Below are 20617 nucleotides of genomic sequence, written 5' to 3'. Positions count from 1 at the left end.
CCAGAAGGATTCAATAAGAATAAGAATCTATTGATTAGCACACCGTATATAATGAGGATTAATCACATCATATTCCCTATTTCATTAATTAATCTCCATCTAATTCACACTTTTCAAAAATATTGAGATTCTCTTCATTTGATACATATTACACATGAAACATGCAGAACAGAAAAGAGCTCAGACCTGGTCCGATTGGACCAGCCGGCCCAGACGTGATCCTGGTTTTCCTTTTACAGCGATCAAGCATCAAAATGAACAAGAGTGAAATCAAGCGTCTAAAAAGAACACGGCGAAATAAAAAGAGTAGATGACGACAAAGGTTTATAAACAGGTCAATATAAATCTGCATAATAAAAACGTGACCTTTGACCTACTGATTGATCTACAGCTGATCATCACCAACTGCTGAGTGAGACTGTCCTGTTTCCATGGTGACTAATGAACCTGGTGATGTCAGAGGTCAGAGTGCAGGTGGCTGTGGCTCAGCAGGGCGGTGGCTGGGTCGTCAGTGGGCGGTTCAGAGCTGGAGAAAGGCTCCGCCTCCAGTAGGGACGGTAGGTCGACCTCGCCTTCCCCCAAGCTGATTGGTTCAGACACCAAGAGAGGTGTGGCTGTGTACTGCACCAGTTGCTTCCCTGGACCAATCAGAAAGCAGCAGAGTACTTAGGCGGTCCTCACAAATATAAAGGTACACATGTGAGTGTGTGATACCTGTGTTGATGGCACTGCCACTTTCCACACTTCCGTTGGGGACTTCTTCAGACAGCAGCTGACAGGAAACAGTGACATCACACAATTGTGACATCATCATCAACACACCAATTGGTGGATTTAATCAGTGTGTACCGGTATACACATGTCAATATATCTATATATTGATACATTCAACACTTAATAATAATAATATTACCTCATAATCTTAGTTGGGTATATTTTGTATTTTTGAAGGGGGCAGCAGCAGCTTAGTCTGGGGGGTCTAGCTTGGGGACAGGAGGTCACTACCAAGGTGCCCTTGAGCAACAGCTCAGTTGGGGGGGGGGGGGGGGCTGTCTGTAAGTGTAACTGTCAGATAAATGTGACAAATACAACATATCTCACTGAAACGGAGTCCTCTGAAGACGTTCACACACTTGTTACATCTAACCGTGCCACCACCTGCTCCCTCGACCCGATCCCCTCCTCTCTTCTCCAAGACATCTCACACGACATCTTGCCATTCCTCACCACCCTGATCAACTCCTCCCTCACCTCAGGTGTCATTCCAGCGGATTTTAAGACATCTACAGTGAAGCCTCTCCTTAAAAAACCCACCCTAGACGCTGCTGACATCCAAAGCTACAGACCTGTATCTCTTCTTTCATTCCTCTCTAAAACCTTGGAACGTGCCGCCTACAACCAACTGTCATCCTATCTCTTGCAGAACAACCTCCTAGACCCTAATCAATCAGGATTCAGGACTGCTCACTCCACTGAGACGGCCCTCCTCACGGTGACCGAGTCCCTGCGAGACGCCAAAACATCATCCAACTCCTCCGTTCTCATTCTCCTCGACCTATCTGCTGCGTTTGACACAGTCAACCACCAAATCCTCCTCTCCACTCTGGCTGAACTTGGCATAACTGACTCTGCTCTCACCTGGTTTACATCATACCTGACAAATCGCACCTTTCAGGTCACATGGAATGGCTCTATGTCCAAAACCTGTTCTCTGGACACGGGTGTCCCTCAAGGCTCAGTATTAGGACCGCTTCTGTTCTCACTATACACCAGATCACTAGGTTCTGTTATCACATCGCATGGATTCTCCTACCATTGCTACGCTGATGACACCCAGCTGTTCCTCTCTTTTCCCCCGTCCTCTGACACTCACATTGCAACTCGCATCTCGGACTGTCTGGCTGACATCTCTGTCTGGACAACTGCACATCACCTCAAGCTTAACTTCCGTGGCCTCCACTGGCTCCCTGTTGCAGCACGCATCCAATTCAAGACGATGACACTGGCCTTCAGGGCCATCAATGGAACGGCACCCATCTACCTCCAAACACTGGTCAAACCACACGCCCCGAAGCGAGCACTTCGCTCCTCTACTTCAGCTGGCCGGCTGGTACCACCATCGCTGAAATCAAACAAATGTCGCTCAGCAAAGTCCAGACTCTTCTCTGTTCTGGTCCTCAGTGGTGGAACGAACTCCAGACTAATGACAGGACAGCTGAGTCATTTGCCATCTTCTGAAAAAGGCTCAAGACTCACCTGTTCAGACTTCACCTCGACACTGCATAGCATGACTCTCCCCTCCCCCCTGCACTTCTATGTTCTTACCTGTAGCCCTTTGATCACAGCACTGTTGTACTTAAAACTCTAGTCTACGATTTTTCACTTGAGCCAAACTTTAGCCAATAGTAGCCATCCGGTCCGCATGGCTACTATAACGTGAGTCTCACGTGAGTTTAGAGTGAGATTTCTGCTGAGGCTGCGGCGTCAGCGGGGAGGGGGGGATTGTGGCGAGGGGTAGCCGAGCAGATTGGGATCTGGGACGTACTGCAGTCGGGGTGAGAGAGAAATCCGACTGGCACCGCTGCATTTACACCAATAATGTTTCATCATTCGTGGCCGTAATAAACACTATTACTGCTTTGTACATGTTGTGGAAGTCCCGGACACACCGGGAAACTAAACGGCGTCCTGCCTGAGTTCATATCCGGAGGGAATGTTCGGCGCCGCTGCCCGCCGCAAGCTCTCGATAATGTTTTAAACTGACCGTTGTCGATCTAAAATAAAGACAGATTCAGCAACTGCATCGCTTATTTCTCCCCTAAAATGTTTTCAGAAACACATTTCGGTGAACTATTTTCGTAAAATAAGAGGGAGGTGGGAGGCTGGGGGGAGAACGATAGAGCTCGGAGGAGCACAGAGGGGAGGGGGGGGCTACAGCTTTACGGTATCCTTGCTGAACAGCTACTACTTTACTCAGATGAGGACTGAACACTTGATATGTTGTGGTTTCTTTCTTTTGACAAATGTACTTCGCTTTGGACAAAAGCGTCTGCTAAACGCCCGAAATGTAAATGTAGGTATGAGGTAGCACAAGTACATAAATTAAACTCATGTAAATGTACTTAGTTCTTTTCCACCAGTGGTAGACATACATGCCTGTAGTTGTTTTTATCTGCTGTTTATATGGTCAATCATTTACTGAATCAACTGCTCTTATTGTGACAGTTTCGAGGACAGGAAGTGTATTCAAACAAAAAAACAGTGTGTTGTTGAACTCACGGTGTCCAAACTGTCCAGATCAAAGTCTCCTGAGGAACAGGTTGAGCTGAAAAACTAAACAAAGACAGTTTACATGAATACACACAAATATACAAATACAAATATGCATACGTGCTGTTAAATAGGAGCCACGGTCCAGTTTACGGGGTTCCCAACACCTGCAGTTGTTACTGGAGGTCTCTGAACTACGTGCTATAAAACATCCTTCTGGCATCTGGCAACTACTCAGGATAAACACAGACTGGTGATGAAGGGGACCCTCCAGAACCAGACCTACCCAGGACAAACACTGACTGGTGATGAAGGGGACCCCCCCAGAACCTGACCTACCCAGGACAAACACCCACTGGTAATAACAGGTGTTATTATATACTATAACATGTCTGAAACATATTAATATACACCGTGAATGAAGAACACAGTCTGACTGACCTCCATGAGCGGCGAGGTGTCCAAAGTGAAGGCTTGTGTATTCAGGATGCTCTGCAGGTTTTCTAGACTGCTGTCAATGCTGTCGACATGATTGGACAGCTCAGACCTGAAACACAGAGACAGACAGGAGACAGGATAGAAAAGAGTTTTGTTTCTATATTTTACCTCAAACTATTAAATATGTTTAGACTCAAACCACCAATTTGTTTTGATTTCCTGTCTGTGGAACTCGGCTCCAAGTCTTTATTATTATAATAATAATAATAATAATAATAATAATAATAATAATAATAATAATAATTATTATTATTATTATTATTATTATTCTTATTATTATTATTATTATTAATTATTATTATTATTAATAATAATAATAATAAAAATAATAATAATAATAATTATTATTATTATTATTATTATTATTATTATTATTATTATTATTATTATTATTATTGGGGTAGAACCGAGATTACCTCATAATTGACAGTGGCAACAAAAAACCTCCCCTTTCTCTCCATCGGATAGGTAGAGCTAGTACAGCATGTCATAATATCAATAGGACTAATAATAATAATAATTTGAGTCATGGTGGATATAAAATTCATATTTTTATTATTATTATAATTACTATTAATAATAATAGAAAATACTGGTTTGAACATGCTGTCAGAAAAGACCACCAGACCCATCCTTTAAAACAGAATAATATAAATATAAAATCATATTAAGATTCATAGATTTACTTGTCCGCTCGTGTTGATACAAAGTGCCAAACATCAGGTGAGAGTCCACCTGCAGAGGGGGGGGGGCGGGGTCTGGGGAAGCACAGGGGTTTTAATGACACACCTGTGCACCTGAGAACATCCGAGTCACCTGACAGATGCACGGTTAACAATACACTCCTATCGTAATACACCAATAATACACAGGCGTAAAGGCATTCTGGTGGAGATGGGTCCCTGGAGATCCGGGGACAGGATGTGGTACAACGTAGGGATGAAAATGTGAGGGAGACCATACAGGGACAATAGGTTGCCGACTTGACTCACCTGTCAAAACAGGCAATGGTTTGACATTTGTGCTGAGGTTTGGTGGGGCTCGGACCGCAGGTGGGGCTCGGACCGCAGGTGGGGCTCGGACCGCAGGTGGGGCTCGGACCGCAGGTGGGGCTCAGACCGCAGGTGGGGCTCAGACCGCAGGTGGGGCTCGGACCGCAGGTGGGGCTCGGACCGCAGTTTGAAGTGGGAACGGAGGCAGGGGCTTGGCTAACTGGGGCGCTTGGTGTGGGTCCAGTGGAGGGAGGGTTCATCACAGCAATGGGAGTGGCTAGAGACCAGAAACAGAATGATGTATTGAAGGTGGTAATAATAATAATAATAATTATAATAATAATAGATAGGACTTATATAAGACGTTTTAACCCGTTAAGCCCGATCGCCCCCCGAAGGGCCAAACAAACTACAGCCATATTAATCAGCTAAAAAAACAAAACGGGACAATGATGTTTCTTTTCGACTGTTGCTCAAAGTATAGACCATAATGTTCATAAAACAAGACCGAACGTGCATATCATTGTAAATCCATCCATAGTGCGGTCATGTTTGTAGTCAAAGGGGACAATCTACTGAATCGAATGATACCAAACACCCTATGGACTACAATACCCAGCTGACTTAAAGTCCATGCATTCGACGACAACATCATCACGTTGCAGGAAGCTTTTATGCAGAGTGCAAGGGAGCCAGACGCGCAGCGCCGTATTGGACTACAAAGAAGTTTTACAAAGTTTTATTTGACACTGTGTGTTTTTCCAACATGGCAAAGGACATTTCTTTTTTTGGGCCATTTTTGCCTTTTATTGAGAGATCGAATGTGAGAGTGAAAGGGGGAGACAGATGGGGATGACATTGCAGAACGGGCCGGATTCAAACCCGGGCCGCTGCGCTGAGGACTCGTCCTCCGTAAGTGGGTCACCAACTCTACCACTGAGCCATCCCGGCACCCCACAAAGAAACATGTATAACACCGAGAAGGACATGGCCGAGATTTCAGAGGCGGTCAGACGTCGCATTTACAGTTTCTCCATACTCAGACAGCAGCAGTGATGTTGGCTCACCAGCACCTGCATGCCCGTGTACCGGTGGAGAACTGGCCCTCAGGACCGGAGGACGGGTTTGTTCTGGTGGAGACGGAGACGGAGACGGAAAAGGAGGAGCTGGAGATGCCAGGCTATAAAGTTAAGGACGTTAAGACTCCCATTTACTGCTCCAAGTGCAATGTTTGACCTTGTGTCATTCCTGAGAGAAACTGCTTTCTGGTGCATCATGGGATGGACTTCAGAGTGAGTAATAACGCCGGTAATTTATTGCACATCGGCATTTGTTTATAACTTATTTATTACTTATTTTTTGGTATAATAAAAATACTCCATTTGGAGACAAAATTATACATTTTGTTGTTTTTTTTTTTATTTTATACTAGGCACATTAGTAGAAGTTGATGAAGCAAGGTACATTTCATATCCAAAAGCTCCAGTAGATGACAATAGAGTCCTGTACTGGACATAATCTGTATTTTCCAGCCACTTTCCATTGAAAGTGGAAAGTAACCCATTTGGCCAGTGTGCCAAGGTCTGGTGGTGGAGGGGTTAATGTTACCTGGTGGAGGTCTGGTGGTGGAGGGGTTAATGTTACCTGGTGGAGGTCTGGTGGTGGAGGGGTTAATGTTACCTGGTGGAGGTCTGGTGGTGGAGGGGTTAATGTTACCTGGTGGAGGTCTGGTGGTGGAGGGGTTAATGTTACCTGGTGGAGGGGTTAATGTTACCTGGTGGAGGTCTGGTGGTGGAGGGGTTAATGTTACCTGGTGGAGGTCTGGTGGTGGAGGGGTTAATGTTACCTGGTGGAGGTCTGGTGGTGGAGGGGTTAATGTTACCTGGTGGAGGTCTGGTGGTGGAGGGGTTAATGTTACCTGGTGGAGGTCTGGTGGTGGAGGGGTTAATGTTACCTGGTGGAGGTCTGGTGGTGGAGGGGTTCAGTGGTGGCTGTGTGTCGTCTTCCTGTAAGATGGAGTTGATGAAGGTGGTTGGAGAAAGAGCCGTTCCTACATGTGTTCCTCCACTCTCCAGAACAGGACACGCCTCCACGTAAGGATTGGACGACTCCTCTTTGATACTGACTGATTGGCTCCCTCTTCATGTGAAAGAGGCAAGAGGATTGGCTGTTAGTGACTACTAATCGACCAATCAGAGAAGAATGCAGGCTGCTCTTCCATGTGCATCTAATAGGCCCGTTGGAGACGAGCCAGGCCTGTGCAGAATCGATCGCAGCGCAATGCATGCTGGGTAGTTCTGTGTTTGACTTGATCCCGACTTGCTCTGACGCCATGAACACGTGGGCAACAATAATCTCACGAGATCAAGGCGGCTGCAGTTTTTATATATATATATATATATAAATATATATATATATATATATATATATATATATATATATATAAATCTGTCAAACTTTACTTATATGCACTATATTCTATCAGTGTTTCCCCTACCATTGTACAAGGAGACCTGTCGCCAGGCCAAAATAATCAATACGCCAAAAATAAGCCACCTATCAATTCATTCATAAATCAATAATCATTTACATTAGGAGCGCCTCCGCGCAGCACAGTAGACTTGCTCCGCAAGATGCGCGGCCACAACAATCCTCGCCGCGCACTCCCGCTACGTTCTTCTTCGTGTAATTTACGCGCTTGATATTGTTCTGATGCCGCTCTGCCTCGTTAAACCACCACGATGTCGCTTTCTACTTTGAAAACACGGAAAGTTGACACTGTATTTTGATAAGCTGTTGCACACTTCAGACTCGTGGTGTGAGCGGAACCGGACCGGATCCCGGAACCTACCGGAAATCCTCTTTCCTCGCGCTGCCTGCTCGCACAGATCCGCTCGTGCGCGCATTCGCTGATGCAGGTCGAGTGTTGTCGAGAAATATATGCAGAGACGGCGCTCCTTTAAAACAACATCAAGCCATGCGTGTGTAGTATGAGGACGTGATGACGTATGTACAACCGGCTAACGGGCCAAAGCCCGTTTGGGCTGGAGCAGTGAGAATGCAATGTTAATAAAATAAGGATTGTTTTTTGATAAGCTGTGGAACTCTGAGTTAACATATTTCTACCTGAATTTCTATGAACTATTAGGCTGTTGAGTAAACCTATAAGGGTCATTCCGTGTCATTTCATCAAATGCCTCCCACCTGACCATCTTAGAATGTCCTGAAAAAAATATAGTACAAAGACACACTTGTTAATAGGACAAATCCCAAATATTAGGTCTCTACTGTCAACAGTTTTCTCATGAAACATCATTGAATGAAGGGTAGTTTAGACGGTTTTTGGCATCATGCTCTGAAAAGCCATTTTTAAACGGCATTATCTGGAAAAGTATCTCACCTGTGGCCTTCAAATTTTCTACAGAGTATATCTGTTACTAATAGTCTCCAGACATGAAATATCAGGGGTGTAGCTCAATGATAACCTAGTATGGTAGGTACTTAAAATGGGGCTTGTTGAAATAAAATAGTACATTTGAAGAGTGGCTGAGCTCCCATTTTTGCAGATAAAAGACTTCTATCATTTCTGCCTCTATCTCTGGGGTTAGCTTAAACATTCTACAAAATGTGGTTTCTCTTAGATTATTAGTTTCACAGATATTAAGGCTCGAAAATGGAAGTAAACACATCTTTGCCCAACTTCAGAGTCATATTCCAAAAAACTGACAACACGCATCAGGTCCAAACTTACTTTTTTTGAAAGATCATATTCTTGTTAAAATCATATTAAAAATCGGGAGGGTGTTTTGCCTCATTTTGTCGCAGTGATTTTTTAAAGATCCTGATATTGGTGGGGTTTTTGTGGCTGGTTTTGGTACTGCATGTCCTAACAGCCTACTAGTAAACATCACAGCAGGGCAATTCAATTGTGCTTTTTATCATTTACCAAATACTTACATGTGACTAAATGCTACTGATAAATTTAGCCTTACGAAAACATTAAAATGTAGCACAGTTGTAGTTACAGAGGCAATAAGTCCTTGAATGTGAGTTAAACATGCTGAAAGCAGCTTTTAATGTCTTAAACCATGAACAAAAATAGCATAATATTGAAGACTGTACATTTTGTCATACTTTAAGTATATAAATACCACAACCAAATCAAATAATAATCTTAATTTGAGCATAAGATTTTACATTACAGTAGAAAAGTCTCCAAAGTTTGATATTGAATAACAGTTTGTCGCTATGCGCACTATGAGGGATCACACATTTTTCATCTTGTAGATCAAATTCCTTCGTCACATTCATTAATTTGGCAGTCACTTTACAAATTGTCTAATGTACATCTCTGCTCTGTTGTGCTCATCTTTTTTGATGGCATACATGCGTCCAGTTTCTGTAGAGGGAACGTCAAGTTCTTCTCTTCTTGGCCAGTAGAAACTCTTGGCAGGGCCATGTGGGTGCATGAACTGAACCAGTACATCTTCATCTTCATCTGAAACATCTCTGATACTTCCTATCCACCATTTCTGATCATAACTCACATATTGTCTCATAGTGAGCATAGAGACAAACTGTTATTCAATATCAAACTTTGGAGACTTTTGTACTGTAATGTAAAATCTTATGCTCAAATTAAGATTATTATTTGATTTAGTTGTGTAATTTATATACTTAAAGTATGACAAAATGTACAGTCTTCAATATTATGCTATATTTGTTCATAAGACATTAAAAGCTGCTTTCAGCATGTTCAACTCACATTCAAGGACTTATTGCCTCTATAACTACAACTGTGCTACATTTTAATGTTTTCGTAAGGCTAAATTTATCAGTAGCATTTAGTCACATGTAAGTCTTTGGTAAATGGTAAAAAACACATTTGAATTGCCCTGCTGTGATGTTTACTTGTAGGATAATAAGACATGCAGTACCAAAAACGGCCACAAAAACCCCACCAATATCAGGATTTTAAAAAATCACTGCGACAAATTGAGGCAAAACACCCTCCCAATTTTTAAATATGATTTTAACAAGAATATGATCTTTCAAAAAAAGTAAGTTTGGACCTGATGCGTGTTGTCAGTTTTTTGGAATATGACTCTGAAGTTGGGCAAAGATGTGTTTACTTCCATTTTCGAGCCTTAATATCTGTGAAACTAATAATGTAAGAGAGACCATATTTTGTAGAATGTTTAAGCTAACACCAGAGATAGAGGCAGAAGTGATAGAAGTCTTTTATCTGTAAAAATGGGAGCTCAGCCACTCTTCAAATGTACTACTTTATTTCAAAAAGCCTAATTCTAAGTACCTACCATACTAGGTTATCATTGAGCTACACCCCTAATATTCCATGTCTGGAGGCTATTAGTAACGGATATACTCTGTAAAAATTTTGAAGGCCACAGGTGAGATAGTTTTCCAGATATTGCTGTTTAAAAATGGCTTTTCAGAGCATGATGCCAAAAACCGTCCAAACTACCCTTCATTCAATGATGTTTCATGAGAAAACTGTTGACAGTAGAGACCTAATATTTTGGATTTGTCCTATTAACAAGTGTGTCTTTGTACTTGAATTTTTTCAGGACATTCTGAGATGGTCAGGTGGGAAGATTTACAGAAATTTGATGAAATGACACGGAATGACCCATAACTTATATTTTACTTGATAAAATAAGACAATATATGCACTCATATATTTTTCCGGCCCCTAATTTTGGATCATTTCCATCAACCGGCACCTTAATAGTCACTCTCTCCTTGAAAACCTTGAAAACCTTGAATACACTCTGGTTGAACAAAAATGTTGAATGCAAATATAATAATTGCAGAATTGCAGACTGCTTGCTGTGCCACCTGACTTCATCCAACCAATACACCATCCCACGCGGCTCGTCTGTTTAGGGGTTTTTCGGTGGGAACCACCGGACTGAAAAAAATTCTAGGGGAAACACTGTCTATGATACTACCTCAACAGCAGATACACTTCTTTACCATATAGTGTTTTATATACGTACATTATGTTCATACATTACTTATATTTAGTGGCATTACTTTATATTTTTATACTTATTTGACTCTTTTTTTTCCTGACTCTTATGTAGCAACTGCAGCTATACATTTTCCCGAGGGATTACTAAATTATTCTGATTCTGATATACACAGATATTTATGAACAAATGTGAATGTGGTCGCAAACTACAGATAGCCTACAGATCGCGTCTAACAGGATGTAACTTTTTCTATGACTTCCTGTCTCACAAATGTCTGCCGTTGCAGTTTAAGTTTTGGTAAGTCTTAGTCAGCATTATGATTCAGACTCATAATGAGGATATGGAGTGTTTGTACAAGAGTTGTCAGGCTTTATTTCCACACTTATTAATACTCATTTACACACGTGTGCAAGTGGAGAAGATGTGAAGAAGGTTCTCACCCTCCATCGGTCCAATCGCAGACCAAATATTCGGCTGTGGGCGTGGCCACATCTGTGATGTCAGAGATGATTGGTCCAGAGGTCACAGGAGAGTCAGGTGAGAATAAACTGGCTGCAGCCTGAAAACACATACAGAGAGTTAAATGACCAAGTTCTGAGGTACAAACAGCTGACAGGGGGGTCAGTCACAGGGGGGTCAGTCACAGGGGGGTCAAGGACAGGGGGGTCAGTCACAGGGGGGTCAGTCACAGGGGGGTCAGTCACAGGTTACCTGAATGTGCTCCAATGAGAACGGCCGATTGTATTTTGGCATGGAGTGGGAGGAGCTAGTGTCATTCAGCATCAGAGGACTGCAGACAGACAGAGGTAGAGTAAATATATACATATATGCAATAGGGAGATATAAATATAACGACTTACTGTTTAGTAGTTCCACTATATTTGTCAGGGGGCCACATTGTCAGAAAGCTATGGGGCCGAGGCCCGACTTTCTCCCTGACCCACTCAACCCTCCTGTTTGTCTTTTTGCTCATTTGTGTTCATTGAATACATTTCAGATATTACACACAATACAGGTTTAAATCCTAACAGGGGACCAAATATGAGGGATACTGAAAACATATTGTGATTTCAAACAATCTTTAATTCAAAAACCCCCCATTTTGGATTAAACATCCACCGGCACTAGTCTGGATTAGTTGGATTGAGGCTGCTATGAAAACCAAGTCTGCATCCAGAACGGTTTGTCACCAGAAGGTTTCTGAGAGCCAGAGAGTGTGAACTCACTGTCACTCCTGAAAGTGTGCACGGGTCAGAGGAGAGGGAGGACTCAAAGGACTCGCTCACACGTCATTCATGGAGTTGTTCAAACAAGATCGCTGGGCCGGAGATGGTCAGATGAGATTGTGTAGTACATAGTGTAGTATACTGTGTAGTACATAGTGTAGTACATAGTGTACTATACTGTGTAGTACATAGTGTAGTACATAGTGTAGTATACTGTGTAGTACATAGTGTAGTATACTGTGTAGTATAGAGTGTAGTACAGAGTGTAGTACATAGTGTAGTATACTGTGAAGTACAGAGTGTAGTACATAGTGTAGTATACTGTGAAGTACAGAGTGTAGTACATAGTGTAGTACATAGTGTAGTATACTGTGAAGTACAGAGTGTAGTACATAGTGTAGTACATAGTGTAGTATACTGTGTAGTATAGAGTGTAGTACAGAGTGTAGTACATAGTGTAGTACATAGTGTAGTATACTGTGTAGTATAGAGTGTAGTACAGAGTGTAGTACATAGTGTAGTACATAGTGTAGTATACTGTGTAGTAGGGGTGGGCGATACACCGAAAATGTACCGATACCGAAATTTACGACGACAACCGACGTCATTTTGCCCATGTCGGTATATTCGGTTTAAAAAAAAAAAAAAGAAAAGTCGTTTTTTTCTTGTTTGGCTGTGTGTGTAGGTAGGCTACCAGTATGTTCATGTCCCTTTAAGACGCTCGGCTGTACTGTACTACGTATACAGCGTGTGCAGTCACGTGACTCCACCCCATCCAGTCTGTAACAAGAAGGGAAAGTGTGGGTGAAGGTGCGTGTCCACAGGCAGCGGTGTTTCCCCGCGTCCCATTCATTGTCTATGTGAAAAGCTGTGCAATGCATTCTGGTAGCGTCGCGGCGAATGTCGAGAGACGGCGCGCGAGTTGGCCGCTCCTCATTTGCCTAAAGTTGAAGTCGAATCTACTTTATGCTAATCAGAGGCGCCGGGCTCGACTCGCCGCCTCGGGAACGCTCGCGAACGCTCGCAAAAATGTGTTGTTTAAAGGAGAGCGCCTGTCAATCATCCTCTAGTGGCAGCCCACCAAGCGTGCAATACTGGGAAGCGGCGCGTCCACTCGCGTTTAAAATCGCCCCTGTGGACACGCACCTTGAGACGAAAATGGAGCCCGCCGGTTTAAACGATGAAGCGGCTGCTGCCGCGGCAGCCGAAATAAATCTGGTCGAGGAGGAAGAGCACCTCGTTCCCAAAAGAAATGCGTCATCGATCGTTTGGCAACATTTTGGGTTCAGCGAGGACGATGTCGATCAGAAAAATGTGAAATGTAAACTTGTTTCTCCCGTTATAGAGAACCTGATTACTTGACAACTCCATATTTTGAATTTGTTTATAGAGACTGTATTTTTAATACTTTGTTATTTTATACTACCAAATAAATAATATAAATCTTAACTACAGTGTAGTTTTACAGTCCTTTAAAGTGGCATTTTTTTAACCGGGGGGGGGGGGGGGGGTTACTTATCGTTCATTTATCGTTATCGAGGTGAGTTCCTCAATATATCGTGATATTGATTTGAGGTCATATCGCCCAGCCCTACTGTGTAGTATAGAGTGTAGTACAGAGTGTAGTACATAGTGTAGTATACTGTGTAGTATAGAGTGTAGTACAGAGTGTAGTACATAGTGTAGTATACTGTGTAGTATAGAGTGTAGTACAGAGTGTAGTACATAGTGTAGTATACTGTGTAGTATAGAGTGTAGTACAGAGTGTAGTACATAGTGTAGTATACTGTGTAGTATAGAGTGTAGTACAGAGTGTAGTACATAGTGTAGTATACTGTGAAGGGGACTTACATCTTCCTCTTGACCCCCAGGATTCTGTTGGACTGAACTAGAGACACCAAGAAGTGGATCAGCTGCAGAGAGACAGACAGTTTGTTTCTGGTTCAGGAAGAAGGAAACATGCATGTATTGATTGATTGATTGATTTGTGTATTAATTACCTTGTTGACAACTTTCTGTTGCTGAACGTGTTTCTGTCTTAGACTGGCTACCTCCCTCCATAGAGCCTCGTTCTCACTGAAACACACACATGCTGGAGGGTCAGCTCTGATTCAGGTCCAGGATCAGGTCTGATTCAGGTCCGAGATCAGGTCTGGATCAGGTCCGAGATCAGGTCTGATTCAGGTCCGAGATCAGGTCTGATTCAGGTCCGGGATCAGATCTGATTCAGGTCCGGGGTCAGGTCAGGTTTGATTTTGTCTGGGATCAGGTCTGATTCAGGTCTGGGATCAGGTCAGGTCTGATTTTGTCCGGGATCAGGTCAGATTTTGTCCGGGATCAGGTCAGGTCTGATTCAGGTCCGGGATCAGGTCAGGTCTGATTTTGTCCGGGATCAGGTCAGGTCTGATTTTGTCCGGGATCAGGTCAGATTTTGTCCGGGATCAGGTCAGGTCTGATTCAGGTCCGGGATCAGGTCAGGTCTGATTTTGTCCGGGATCAGGTCAGGTCTGATTTTGTCCGGGATCAGGTCAGATTTTGTCCGGGATCAGGTCAGGTCTGATTCAGGTCCGGGATCAGGTCAGGTTTGACTTTGTCTGGGATCAGGTCTGATTCAGGTCCGGGATCAGGTCAGGTCTGATTTTGTCCGGGATCAGGTCTGATTCAGGTCCGGGATCAGGTCAGGTTTGACTTTGTCTGGGATCAGGTCTGATTCAGGTCCGGGATCAGGTCAGGTCTGATTTTGTCCGGGATCAGGTCAGGTTTGATTTTGTCTGGGATCAGGTCTGATTCAGGTCCGGGATCAGGTCAGGTCTGATTTTGTCCGGGATCAGGTCAGGTTTGATTTTGTCTGGGATCAGGTCTGATTCAGGTCCGGGATCAGGTCAGGTTTGATTTTGTCCGGGATCAGGTCAGGTCTGATTTTGTCCGGGATCAGGTCAGGTCTGATTCAGGTCCGGGATCAGGTCAGGTCTGATTTTGTCCGGGATCAGGTCAGGTCTGATTCAGGTCCGGGATCAGGTCAGGTCTGATTTTGTCCGGGATCAGGTCAGGTCTGATTCTGTCCGGGATCAGGTCTGATGTGATCTGGGATCGGGACTCCTCACTGTTTCATGGCGATGATTCTGGAGTCGATGGTTTCCTGTTTTCCCTTCATCAGCTGGACGTCGTTCAGGATCTTGTTCACATCGTCTGCAGACATCTTCACTTCCTCCTGACGCACAGACGAGACCTGAACCAATCACGGTGCAGAGAGACCCACCGTTACCATGGAGACCAGAGCGGGTGGACAGATGTGTGTCACAAGTACGTACGTTGGTGACTTTGCGTTTGATGTTCTCCAGCAGGTGTTCCTGTCCTCTGATGAAGAACGGATGTTGGAACTCAGTGTCGTCTCTCTCCGGTTTCACCAGACCGCCCTCTTCAATGTGGACCACCTTACGGAAACCATCTGGGGACAGACATGAGAGAGGGACGCCATGTCGAAACATTCACCACACCCACAGACTACCTCTTCAGTGGTCTGTACAAGGGATTCAGGAAAACTGAGTCAAGTGTTGGAACTGTGCTCTCAGTAAGGAACACCGTTTACTCCAGTGGGACGACAGCCGGAGCAGCCAGGTTCAATGAAACTGGAAAGGGGCGGGGCTAACATGTGTGGGGCGGGGGGACCTCACACAAGAGTATATGACAAAACCATAACTGTAGTCTGAAAGGGGCAAGGCTTTGAAGAGAACGTGGTCTACTAACGATCTATTAAGACCACGTGTGAACTGTGAACTCAGAAATGGGTCTCGTATCAGCATTCGGTATCACAACACGGCTGGTTATGTCAGCAGTGATGTCATACAGGAACAGGGTTTCTACTTACACATGTTGAGCTGTCTGATGAAGCTGGCCATGTTGTTGTGTTTGAAGAACTTTGGAAGAACTTCTTTGGAGAACCGAGCCTGATCGTACACATGGAAACTTGTTCCACCCTGACACGGAACCCAGAGAACAAATAGAACATCAGAACATACAGAACACATGGAACATCAGAAGAAGGGTCTAGGGTCAGTGTTGGACCAGGTTTCTGGAGGGGGTTTTAGCAGTGCCAGGTGTTGTTAGCTAGCTGTAGCATGCTAGCTGGTTTAGCTTGGTAAGCTGATTAATAAAGCTCAATGGACAATAAACCTGGAGCTCCATCAGGATCTGAGACCGAGCCTCATTTCACAAGGCTTCTCGTGTGTTTCTGTATTACATTCAGTTTATAATTCTAAATCCTGTTGTCTTGTTGTCGAGGTAACCAGGCTGACACTTACTTCCTGTTGAACTACGTCATCGCTGCAGCTCCGTATACTGAAGATAAGAACATACGTACTTACCTTAGTAAGCAATAAGTACGTAATACGTAAGTGTGTAAGCTAATGTGTATTTGTGTCAGAGTGGTGTATGTCATTCGAAAGAAAAGAGATCCAGGTCCCGGTGTCTCCACTGGGTCTTTTTCCACGGTTAAAGCTAACAGCTAGCTGTCTAGTCTGCTAACGCTAACTGTTAGCCGTTAGGTCGATGCTAGGCTAGGTGAGGCTAATGCGTGTACCGGGCTCCAGCAGATCAGCGGGTCGGTGTCCGGGTCCTCCACCAGGGTCCACAGTTTGGTGAGGAAGGCCGGGACGTTCAGCACCGCCCCTCCTCCTCCGGGATATTCCATAAAAGACAAGAAATCAAACACACTGCTGCAGCTGATGTGCGCTAATGGTGCTAGAAGCTCTCTAATATCTCCAAACAAACTAACTGCGACGAGGAGCCGGACTGCGCACTGATCCAGGTCCCCGAGGGCTGGCTCCTGCTCCGGAAGCGTGCTAGTCTCTGTTGGTCTACAGCTGATGTACTAATCTATGTTCTTATCAACAACTTAACGGTGGAAAGTCATAACAAATCCGATAAAAGTAACAACTGCGTAGCTACTTGGCTGTCGCGCCGTGATGACGCATTAACGTCTGGTCGCGTTGTGACGCAAAACAAATGGGATTTGGATTATTTCGGACCCAAAATACCTCGCACTGTAGGCTATGTATTCATATAATCTAATATTATCGGATGTTATTGATATAATTTAACATAAAATAAATAATACAATATAATACATATTTATTTTGACCAGATATCATTTAATTATCTTCCGTTCATATCGACTCGAGGTTAAAATGATGACGATGACCACCAGGTGGCGCCAACAGTGAACCCGCCGGCTGCTCCGCCTGACCTTTGACCCCGTATGCTCCCACGTGATGCTCCCACGTGCTGCATGATGGAGGAGAGTCGCAGCAGAACCACGCGGAACAGCGAGCAGAGAGGAGAGATGGAGAAAGCTGCAGAGACGACGGTGAAGAAGAGGAGTAAAGAGGAGGAGGAGGACCAGCAGGACCAGCAGGACCAGGTGCGACACACACCGACAGATAGACTGGGAGCACTGGGAGGACTGGGAAGGAGCTGCCGACTAGCAATTAGCATGCTAACAGCACACCAAAGCTGCTGATTTTAGAGAAAGCAGATAGATAGTGTTTTAGGTGTTTATCTCCGTTTTAGGTGTTTATCTCCGTGTGTGTAACGATGCTCAGAGAGCGGAGCCAAACTGAAGACAAGGGTTCTGAATCAGAAAAGCTTGATATGGAGACCACGTTTCAGTGAGACCACGTCTCAGTGGGTTCGGAATGAGACCACATCTACAACACACAAAGTCAATGTGAGTCAAGATGGTTAAAACCAGACTGGAGTCACCTGTGTTCATCACAGGAGGGATGGTCCGTTCAAAGGGGGGTCAGAACGAGACTGGGATGGTCCTTTTTATAGGGGGTCAGAACGAGACTGGGATGGTCCTTTTATAGGGGGTCAGAACGAGACTGGAATGGTCCTTTTATAGGGGGTCAGAACGAGACTGGGATGGTCCTTTAAATCAGTTTATTGGAGTTTGGTGTGGTGTTCTGCAGTTTGAACCTTAGTGTTGTTTTTTTCTTCTTCAGGTCTTCACCTTCAACAACAAACCCACTGAGGAAGAAGCCAAGGAGGAAGAGCAGGAGGGTGATCTGTCAGACAGCGAGGACAGTGTTTATTCAGGGCTGGAGGATTCTGGGAGTGACAGTGAGGATGATGAGGAGGAAGGATCGGATGATGATGATGAAGAACAGATGGTGCAGACTCAGCAGGTTGAGTTTTCTGTGGAGGTGTGTGTGTGTCCGGGGGGGGAGTAGTGAAATGTACAAATAATGATTTGATATAGGTGTAATCCCACAGACACATAAAGAAGGTGGTGGTAGCTGAAAAAGAAGCAGAAGAATATTGTGCCAATAAGTAGACTTTGGCGTATGGGTTTTAATCACATTTCATATATCAAACAGAGTAAATATCAGCAGAACAACAACACAAATGTCCTTAAACATTTCAGAAAACATCTAAAGAGCTCCGCAAAGAATCTGGTCCAGGATTATGTCGCGATATGAAATGTTGAAAATGTGTGTCTGAGAATATTGTTTAGATATGTGATTTCATGCTCTTTCTGGGACGGAAAACTCAGAGTATCCCTCTTCTCAGGGTTAACAAACTCAGAGTTTCAGGAATTCTGGAATGCAGCCCCGTTCTGTGTTCTCCTTCCTCACCAGTGTTCGGTTCTCCCTACAGACAGAGGAGGAGGAGGAGGAGGCTGTGGCGATAGGTGAAGAAGACAAGAATCAAGAAGATGAGTATAAACAGGATTCTTCAGATGAAGAGGTGAGATGAGTTCTCGCTAACATTCTGCCGGGATCATTCTGTTGGGATGTCTAATGTCCTGCTGGGATCTCTAATATTCTGCTGGGATCTCTAATGTTCTGTTGGGATGTTTAATGTCCTGCTGGGATCTCTAATGTTCTGTTGGGATGTTTAATGTCCTGCCGGGATCTCTAATATTCTGCTGGGATCTCTAATGTTCTGTTGGGATGTTTAATGTGCTGGGATCTCTATTATTCAGCCATGTTCCTCTATCTTCTACATTCTTTTCAAACATCATCTGATTGTTTCGATGATGTTGTGGTGGTTCTGCAGGACATCAGGAACACGGTGGGGAACATTCCCATGGAGTGGTACAAAGACTTCCCTCACATTGGCTACAACCTGGATGGCAAGAAGATCTACAAACCAATCAGAAACAAGGATGAGCTTGATGACTTCCTGGACAAAATGGAGAACCCGGACTACTGGTGAGGCTGTCAGCATAATGCTAGCTCAGTGTGTTAAAGTGGGAATGCTAAAGATGCTAACCTGCAGTTTGTGTTCAGGAGAACGGTCCACGACAAGCAGACAGGAAGTGACATTGTGCTGTCAGATGAGCAGGTGGAGCTGGTCAATCGTCTGCAGAGAGGACAGTTTGGGGATGTCAACTTCAACGAGTACCAGGTACGCTCATGTGACACGGGAAAGCCCCTCCCCCTCCTCAAACAAGAAACCTCATTTGATCATGTGACTTGTTAAATGTTCTCTGGTCAATAATAGACAGGTTGTTATTATTCTGGAGATATGACTCTTGATCTAAGGGGAGGAGGCCCTTGTGTATCATAGGAAGTCCCCTAGCAGCCTCGGCCTATAGCAGCTTCACTAAGGGATGGTCAAAGACAGGCCTGAGCCAGCCCTAAGTATAAGCCTTATCGGAGAGTAAAGTCTGAAATTTGGGTTGGATGTCCGAAAACGGGAGCAGGTTCCACAGGAAGGGGGGAACCTGATCACTGAAGGCTCTGGCTCCCGGTCTACTTTTGGGGACTCCTGGAACCACCTGTAACCCTGCATCCTGGGAGCGCAGTGTTTTAGAGGGGTAATAGGGTACTACACGTTCTGTAAGACATGATGGTGCCTGACCTTGAAGGACAAAGTAGGTGGGGAGGAGGAGCCAGTGCAGAGAAGCTAATACAGGAGCAATGTGATCTCTTTTCATAGTTCTTGTCGGAACACAAGATCTGGATCAAGTGGAGTCTTTAGAGGCTTATTGGAGCAGAATTACAATAGTCTTGTGTAGAGCTGGGCAATATGGCCTGTAAATAATATAATTCTTTTGAGGTTGTATTGTGATACACAATATATATCACAGTATTTTTAAATCCCTTCTAAAACTCTTGAATGTTGTGTCCTTGAGAAAAATAATTACAAACACTACAGCACCATCTAGTGGTTAGAAGTGAGAATCCCATGCAAAAATCCATTCCATTGATCCAGCTTCGTTTTATGGATGTACCATTACCAGTCCTGACCAGGTGTTGACCAGCTACCGACACCTATGTGGACCTCGCCGACCAACCTGGCTCTGTAACCGCCCCTAGGCAAGAACCAGACCACTACTTTTTATAAGACCAGTGGAAGGCTGAGCTGAGCTACCTGCCAGCACTTAGCCGGCAGGTAGAGTAGCACAGTGTAACAGGTGTTATGGTTGCGATCTGCAGTTCTGTTTAGCAGGATCCACTTTCAGCCTGATGTCTAACCACCACCATTCAGGGAAGAAGAATACCGGGGTCAGAGACAAAGGCCCGCCCCTACTCAGCTTCTGATTGCTCAGATCGTGGTATTTCTTCTTCTCTGCTCTGGTGGGGACAGAACATCTAAACGTTAGGGACCCCTGAAAACAAGACCTCTT

The 20617-nt window shown here is 44.3% G+C and overlaps 2 protein-coding genes across 5 annotated transcripts in view; one reads left to right on the top strand and one right to left on the bottom strand.

Annotated features, from left to right (window-relative positions):
- Positions 1–55: 55 nt before the first annotated feature.
- hsf1 (heat shock transcription factor 1) lies at positions 56–16957 on the bottom strand. 2 transcript variants are annotated; one of them, XM_084031420.1, is made up of 15 exons: positions 16562–16957; positions 15851–15959; positions 15294–15430; positions 15087–15211; positions 13983–14058; positions 13834–13895; positions 11468–11546; positions 11197–11315; positions 6715–6899; positions 4761–5037; positions 4455–4526; positions 3712–3817; positions 3280–3333; positions 715–772; positions 56–638 (listed from the first exon to the last, which is right to left on the bottom strand). In XM_084031420.1, the coding sequence occupies exons 1-15, from the start codon at positions 16670–16672 to the stop codon at positions 457–459; spliced, it is 1752 nt and encodes a 583-aa protein (XP_083887546.1). In that variant the 5' UTR covers positions 16673–16957; the 3' UTR covers positions 56–456. The 2 variants fall into 2 exon arrangements, with proteins under 2 accessions (XP_083887546.1, XP_083887547.1); XM_084031421.1 differs by lacking the exon at positions 4455–4526.
- The window catches only part of bop1 (BOP1 ribosomal biogenesis factor), a 15991-nt gene continuing 11634 nt past the window's right edge, over positions 16261–20617 (top strand). The window contains exons 1-6 of one of the 3 annotated variants that reach the window (XM_084031419.1): positions 16261–16372; positions 17189–17401; positions 17985–18167; positions 18640–18729; positions 19042–19196; positions 19275–19392. In XM_084031419.1, the coding sequence (XP_083887545.1) occupies positions 17240–17401; positions 17985–18167; positions 18640–18729; positions 19042–19196; positions 19275–19392 (708 nt within the window). In that variant the 5' untranslated portion in view covers positions 16261–16372; positions 17189–17239. Of the gene's footprint in view, positions 16373–17188; positions 17402–17984; positions 18186–18639; positions 18730–19041; positions 19197–19274; positions 19393–20617 lie in introns of all 3 variants that reach the window. The other 2 variants (XM_084031417.1, XM_084031418.1) reach the window with 2 other exon arrangements.

Source organism: Eutrigla gurnardus (assembly GCF_963514095.1).
Source record: "Eutrigla gurnardus genome assembly, chromosome: 17".
Lineage (NCBI taxonomy): Eukaryota > Metazoa > Chordata > Actinopteri > Perciformes > Triglidae > Eutrigla > Eutrigla gurnardus.
This window is presented reverse-complemented; position numbering and strand designations above follow the sequence as displayed.